This window comes from Galeopterus variegatus, unplaced genomic scaffold, assembly GCF_000696425.1.
Source record: "Galeopterus variegatus unplaced genomic scaffold, G_variegatus-3.0.2 Scaffold786, whole genome shotgun sequence".
In the NCBI taxonomy this organism is placed as follows: domain Eukaryota; kingdom Metazoa; phylum Chordata; class Mammalia; order Dermoptera; family Cynocephalidae; genus Galeopterus; species Galeopterus variegatus.
The window spans coordinates 485,658-494,037 of record NW_007726897.1 but is presented as its reverse complement, the minus strand read 5'-3'; the positions used below and the strand labels follow the sequence as shown (position 1 = coordinate 494,037).

At 34.4% G+C, this 8,380-nt stretch overlaps 1 protein-coding gene across 1 annotated transcript in view; it reads right to left on the bottom strand.

Moving 5' to 3' along the window:
• The window catches only part of LOC103590254 (threonylcarbamoyladenosine tRNA methylthiotransferase-like), a 189,482-nt gene that overhangs the window by 21,692 nt on the left and 159,410 nt on the right, over positions 1–8,380 (bottom strand). The window contains exon 5 of the mRNA XM_008572455.1: positions 5,550–5,646. Coding sequence (XP_008570677.1) covers positions 5,550–5,646 — 97 coding nt within the window. The remainder of the gene's footprint in view (positions 1–5,549; positions 5,647–8,380) is intronic.

The following is an 8,380-nucleotide window of genomic DNA, read 5'->3' as shown; positions in this document are numbered from 1 at the left end:
TGCTGTTTGACTTTTCAGGATTAGAGCAGCCTGCCTGAAAATATGTTTAAACCATTGCAAATCAACCTGGAAATAGTTGCTGAGATAAGCAGACACCTGCGTTAAAACACATTTCTGTTCAGCTCTCTAAAGAAAATGTCCACTTGCCTTCAGGGCTCACATCTGGCACATCAGGAAGTTTATTATTTATAACTTTTCAATATCAAATATATTCTCCTGTGAATTATATATTTTAAAATGCTAAAACCTGTATATTAATTTGCAGTTTACTTAGGATTTCTAGAGATATAAGACAGTAACAAAGATAAGTCTAATGGATCAACACCAAGACCTAGTTCAAATGCAGTCCTTGTAGATAGCACAAAAAATCTACCTAAAATGTACAACTCCTATAATAGAGAAAGAATCAGTCTTCCTAATAAATGTCATTCCTATTAATAAGGGAGACCGTAAAATTGCAAAATAACACTATCTTAGGAAGAACTCCGCACATAAATATCATCTCACCCATCTATCCCTAACACAACTCTTGATAGACACAAAGTGTATTCCATCTGAGACTTACAGAGAAATTCCCAACTATGCAATCTCCCCATGGTCTAGGGATCCATCACACCAGATTCTCTAGGAGGCTGAAGACTCAAACAGGATGTCTCTTTCCAAGTATAACTATGAGGATAAATTTGACAATTGTATATATTGTTGCAGTCCTAGCACCTAGAACAATACCAACTACACAGCACGCATGTGGTAAGTACCTGATGAATTAAAGAAACGATGTGACAGGTCAAGGATTTGAAGCCAGGCTTTCTGACTCCTGAAGTCTACTACTCCTTTTTCCTCCAAACTTTAACAACATCCTTCTTTCTGGTTGACTAATCAAAATGAAACTTTCTGCCAACAAATTCAATAGGTATAGTCACAAGTTCATGGAACTACCTATAGCTAGACACAGAGTAACTGATGTAAACAAATAGCAGTAATTAAAAATGGCATTACATGAAAGTCTTTCTAAGGTGGATGGTGAACCTTAATTCTCTGCCTAAAGAGAAATGAAAATTTTCACTGTAGGGTAAAATGTTTCAACATCCTAAAAAAATAAGAAAAGATCTTAATTCTGTACTGTAACAAAGATAAGTTATCAATACATACATTCTAGATATGAAATGTAAACTATATTTCATGCTAAAAAAAATGTTTTGGTTAATAAAAGATATTTTTATTCAAGACATCTACGTTTTCAAATCTGTTCTTTCTCCTCTCCCAGTGTGAGGACATTAGAAAGGTCTGTGAACAAAATTGTGCTCCAGAACAGAAGTGCAGAGGTTATGGCCACCAAAGCCAGTTCCTCTAGGCCCAGAGATCGATAGGCTTTACTTCTGGTTTTGGTATCCCGTTATTTTTTTTCTATGCACTATCACACAAATAATATTAATGACAACTAGATAATTTCAGGAGACAAAAGACAGACGATAACAAAAGGCCCAGGGGTCAAAATCACTGATTACCATGTGCTCTCTCTGATTACTAAAACAAATTAAATGCCCCATTTCTAAAGGCTGATATTGATGGAAATTATTATGTTACAAGGGCAGTAATATCTCTCTTTACCTATTAAATACCTTCTTAAGAGCTTACTCCATGAGCACATTCAAAGGTGGGTGGGTACAGTATGTCTTTTAACCCAGCTATGCAATAGGTAGTTTGCTTGCCCACTGATCCCATGTGATGGCAGTTTTTTATTTCAAACACAGGATCAAGAGAATTGACACATCCTCCCTGTATTGTGAAGTGACACAGACAAATCCCAGCAGAAGGTAAAAGGACAGAATGTAGAGGATAAATTTGACAATTGTATATATTGTTGCATTCCTAGCACCTAGAACAATACCAACTACACAGCACGCATGTGGTAAGTACCTGATGAATTAAAGAAATGATGTGACAGGTCAAGGATTTGAAGCCAGGCTTTCTGACTCCTGAAGTCTACTACTCCTTTTTCCTCCAAACTTTAACAACATCCTTCTTTCTGGTTGACTAATCAAAATGAAACTTTCTGCCAACAAATTCAATAGGTATAGTCACAAGTTCATGGAACTACCTATAGCTAGACACAGAGTAACTGATGTAAACAAATAGCAGTAATTAAAAATGGCATTACATGAAAGTCTTTCTAAGGTGGATGGTGAACCTTAATTCTCTGCCTAAAGAGAAATGAAAATTTTCACTGTAGGGTAAAATGTTTCAACATCCTAAAAAAATAAGAAAAGATCTTAATTCTGTACTGTAACAAAGATAAGTTATCAATACATACATTCTAGATATGAAATGTAAACTATATTTCATGCTAAAAAAAATGTTTTGGTTAATAAAAGATATTTTTATTCAAGACATCTACGTTTTCAAATCTGTTCTTTCTCCTCTCCCAGTGTGAGGACATTAGAAAGGTCTGTGAACAAAATTGTGCTCCAGAACAGAAGTGCAGAGGTTATGGCCACCAAAGCCAGTTCCTCTAGGCCCAGAGATCGATAGGCTTTACTTCTGGTTTTGGTATCCCGTTATTTTTTTTCTATGCACTATCACACAAATAATATTAATGACAACTAGATAATTTCAGGAGACAAAAGACAGACGATAACAAAAGGCCCAGGGGTCAAAATCACTGATTACCATGTGCTCTCTCTGATTACTAAAACAAATNCATTTCTAAAGGCTGATATTGATGGAAATTATTATGTTACAAGGGCAGTAATATCTCTCTTTACCTATTAAATACCTTCTTAAGAGCTTACTCCATGAGCACATTCAAAGGTGGGTGGGTACAGTATGTCTTTTAACCCAGGTATGCAATAGGTAGCTTGCTTGCCCACTGATCCCATGTGATGGCAGTTTTTTATTTCAAACACACGATCAAGAGAATTGACACATCCTCCCTGTATTGTGAAGTGACACAGACAAATCCCAGCAGAAGGTAAAAGGACAGAATGTAGTTACAGCTGTTCTTCCTTCCACCTCTATTAACACCCTCCATCATAAAAACTTCGCAAGGGAACACATTCTTTACTCAGTCTGTAAATCAATTGTGCAATAAAATTCTAAGTGTCCTGCTAAAACTAGTTTCCCAAGTCACCAAATTTAAACATCTTTCTATTTCTTCAGAAATGGTTTTTTTGGTATAAAATAATATTCATTCTTTTTTTCATTGTAACTCACTATAATTCAGAAGGTTTCTGATTTTGTAACAATTCTACTCAGAAATAGGTCTCTCTAAACATCAAACTGTAGATAATTTTTGGTTTCTCAATCTAATTTTTTTAAATATCAATTCCGTGGACATAATTTTCATATATAAAAAGTCAGAAATGATAAATAAATTATATAGCTGCCACAGAAAAAATGCTCTACAAAATGATGTTGACAAAATCTTATACTTTAATAATACTTAATGCTGGCAAACAAATAATTAAATTACAACTATGAAATGTTAATGATAGCGTGATTCCACTTTTGGAAACTTTTCACAATATATTAATTTTAAATTAAAATAAGAAGCCCACTCTAAACATTAATGTATTATGTGTATTTCCTAAGAATTAGAAAATACATCCAACAACTAAGAAATAGTTAAATTATGGCATATCCTTCAATAGAACATTAATGCAGGATTTAAAATGGTGAAAAAAGCTCACAAAACAACAGAAAAATAAGGATAGAAACAGTTTTGAGATTACAATTAAGTAAAAGATGCAGAGATAAAAGTCTGAAGGGGATAATCAAAGTTATAATAATTATGTTATGGTGACAGAAGTATGAATTTTCTTTCTATTCACTTTTCAAAACGGGTTCTTATTTCTCCAATTATAAATGAGCAAAATAAATAAATCTAAAGAATGTTAATGGTAATGAAATGGGACTACATAACAAAAAGGGTGCTAGATTAAACAGAAAAAGAAATGTTTATTTGCCAGTGTCACAGCTTTGTATCAGCCCTGAAAACTGTCTTCCACATAAATAGCACCTTATACTATATCTTGAGAATCTCCCCTACATCCTAAGAAACACTAAGCTTTTCCTTGCACACAACAGAGTTCAGAAAAATGTTACCATAATGTGAGTAGAGAAGCGGCTTTTGTCCATACTAAAGAAATTGGGCTATTCTGGTAACTTAATTACCTGGAATGAAATCTAAGATGATCTCTAAGCTTTTATCACATTCCATCTCTAAAACACAGTTCTAACTGCTTTCCTATTTCCCTAACACAGCAGGACTGTATTTATAGAGAAAGTTAGTCTGACATGAAAAGATAATTCAGGAGTCCTATATTCATTTCATTCCTTAAACCAAGAGAAAGCAAAATGTAAACAAGTGGTGAAAACAAACTAAAGTTACCAAACATTCAGGTACTGTTTTTTTACAGTGAGAATGTTTGTTCAAAGATTACTAAATTTGCTAGTGGGGTAAGGACATGACAGCAGAAAACAACTTCATTACACTGAGAACACAACATAAAAACCTGTCAATAGTATATCAAATAAGGAAAAAATCCACTATAAAACTCAATTGAGATGCCAATTATTCACATAAGCTCTTTCTAAGAATATACAATATTTTAAAAAAATTATTAAAGCCTTCTTAAAAGAAGATCATCAGTAAGCTTATCAAGTACAGCATCAGTAGAATGTTGAGAAGGAAGAACCAACCATTTGGTCGACAAATACTGAGAGTCAACTACATTAGCGCATTTTGTGATAGTGATGGCTACAAAGAATGAGAGAAAATAGATGGCAGTCTCCTGACTTCACAGAGCTGCCTGCCCAATCGGGAGAAAAGCAAGCCAATGATAAAAAAACAATTGGGAGATTCTTTCAGTCAGTCAACAAACAGTGCCTACTGTACGTCAGACATTGCAGGAAAGGCTGGAGAAACATGGTGAGAGCTTTAAAAAATGAAAAATTGTCCTCATGAAGTTAATAATTTAAAATACATAAGTGGAGATTATTCAAAGAATCACATAAATAAACCTAAAATCACAACACTTTACTGAGAAAGCAAATGACAGGTACTATACAGTAAGAAAGGGAACCCAGAGACAGGATTACGGAGGAAGATGCAGAGTGGTCAGAAAAGGCTTTACAGAGTGTGTGGTATTGGAGCTGAGACTTGGGGGTGAGTATAAGGGAGATGGGGCATTCCAAAAATGGCATTTATGTACTTGGGGATGACAAGTAGTTCAGTGGGGTGAGAAAAATGTAACAATATAGAAAGAGATGGTGATGGACAAAGACAGGTTTTTATGGGATATAAATTGTATACTATAGCTTTTATTGTGTTACGCTTTCTTAATGAAAGAACATAGAACATGTTTTTCTGCTAAGATGATAAAATTACACAGACATAGCAAAGGTTTAGGGGCAAAAGGAAAGTATGTCTAGGACACCGTAAGTGTAATGTAGCTTATAGCTTATAAACAACCAAGAGGTAAAAAGTAAAATGTGGGGCCTATTTTATGTTTTAACAAAACAAGATTTTCCATCAGGTACAAACTTACCCCGATGATACTCAATCCTTTAAGATAGTCCTGGTGAGGCTGAGCTTGAGGAACACATCCAGCTAGCACTACTTTCTTGTTCTCCTCTTGAGCTTTTCTAGAAAATTGAAGAGAAAAGTGTGAATTATTTTGCTCACAAGGACACCCTTGGAAACTGTTGTTAGTGCATGTAAGTTCTCCAAATAATAATACATCCATCTAGCATGAAACAAGATTTTCTTACAACTGTATAAAGAAAACACATTATAATAAGACCCCTGTACTAAATGTCTATTTATCATAATATTAAAGGACACAACAGTCCAATCTGATAATGTTTTCATTATCATCTCATTATAAAACCAAAAAATCACCTATACTGTATTCTCAAGGATATGAATCATTCTTGAAAACCACATTTTCCAGACAGATACGCGAACCCTTCAAATAAGTTACTTATTTTAAATATTAATGAAAATATGCCTAAAACATATTATTTCCTAGTCTTTTGCCCAATATAAAAGCAAAATATACTTTAAAAAAATTCATACAGAATAATCAGAAGGTATAATACCCCATATATCCTGAGAATTCCCACATCTCCCTAGTCCTACTTCCAAGAGACAACCTACAGTTACTGATTGTTTATGCTTACTTCCAGACTACAGACCATACCTCACATGTAAGCATGTATATATAAACAGACTTGTGTTTTATACATATATACATACAATATATATCTGAATACTTGAGAAGGTATTTCTGGGTTATAAAAACATAAATGTGAAATCTATACTCGGTTGTATAACTATTTCCTTAGCATAAATTCTAAGTAGAAATGCTAGTTCAAAGGTCTACATTTATGGTTATTTTAAGCATTTCTTTACTCAGGAGGGAGTTGGAGTATATTTTTATTTGGACATTATTCATTTGTTCAGGCACGCATGTACACAGCAAGCACTGATTTTGTGCTAGAAGACAGTGAAAAAAAAAGCAGCGTTTTATATTTCCCTAGAAACTATTCATATCCTTTGCCCATTTTAAAATTAAATTTTCAAGTCTTCAATTCTTTTTCAGGTGTATGGATTTTAGGGTGTTTTAATGCTTTGTTTACTTTTACTGCTGAATTCTCAGGTACTACATTTTAGGCACCAAACGGGGTCCATGGCCCCCCTACCAATCACTAGTTTTCTGAAACCAACTCGGGAGAGTGCGGCGCTGGGAGCGCAGCGACGCTCCGGCCGCGGGTTCAGATCCTATATAGGACTGGCCGGTGCGCTCACTGGCTGAGTGCGGTGCAGGTGACACCACACCAAGGGTTGCAATCCCCTTACCGGTCACAAAAAGGACAAAAAAAAATAATAATAAATAAATAATAATAATAATAATAATAATAATAATAATAAATTTAAAAAATTTTATAAAAGAAGTGAAAAGTCTCTACACCTGGCACACTTTTTTGTCTTTGTCAACATTTTCAAGAGTACGAATTCAGAACTGAAGCCAATAAAAAACTGGGATTAATAGGACTACCTCTTGGTGATAAATAGCCACATCAAAATCTTCTGGGAAGTACATAGAGAATAATTAAATGAATGAATAAGCAGAGTACAAAATACTATGTTAACAGCACCTGTGTTTCATTTCAATAACTTCTTAGAGTACTTTGACATAATTTTTCTACTTGGAATTCTAAAAAAAACTTGTTAACAAAATAAAAATCTGACATTGTGTAACACATCCAAGGGAATTACTGCCTGGCTCTGCCACCTGGTTTTACTTTTCTATCAGTACCAAACACATCACTGCACACAATTACTTCTTTTGCAGTAAATGTGAAACATCAGAAAAAAAAAAAAAATCCTTCCATTTTCATTAACAATCTATACAAAGAAGTTAACATCTAGTTTCTTCAAGAACTTTAGCTATAACACCTAGAACTACTGCTAAACATTCAAGAGAAACTCTGAGATCACTAATAATTTACTTCAAATTAAAAAGCCTGCTTCCTATCATGCAATTCACTTACTTATTAAGCACATTTAAGACATTATGGTAAGTGTTTAAGGGCACACTGTAATGAGAAAGACATGAACCTTGCATCCAACAAGCTTACAGTTCATAAAGTTTGAGATGTAAAAGAACAAAAAGAACACGGCATCAAGTAAAATGTCCTTTGTGACAGAGAGATGTACAGGTAACATACCATGAAGGGAAAAAGAACATGCAGACAGAGATAGGGAAAATCTTCACTAAGAAATTTGGGAGGATTTTATCAGCAGACAGGAATAGGAGAGGATAAAAATGGAGGCAGAGAAAGCTCTAGGCAGTTGTTACAGCTTGGACACAGACAAAAAAGGTGGAAATAATTTCATTACATAAAGAATATACAGGAAAACAACAGGGTTTATATTGTAGAAGGAGACTTAAGGAAGATGCTGGAAATTCTCTAATTTACTGGGTAATGGGGAAATCTCTTAAGTTTTGGTGGCAGAGTGGAGCCAAACTTTGAGAACACAATACTTGTGACATAGTATAAAATGAAATACAAGGGAATAAAACTGAGAGGTGGGGAAATTTAATGCCCTAGGCAAAAGGATGTGAGAACCAGAATGTGTGAAAGATTAAAAAAAAAATAGAAAGAAAAAGATGATTAAAGAAATGATTAGTTCTCTTGCAGGAATATACTTGGTGAATCCCATAGGAGGAATCACAGGTGATGCTGTTATGGAACAGATTAGACAAAGAAACAGTCGGCACTCAGAGGGTTGGAGAATCAGGTATTTTATTACACCTGCGGGCCCATATGAGCTAGTGCTCCAAAATCTGAGCCCTGAGTCTAGGTCTTACAG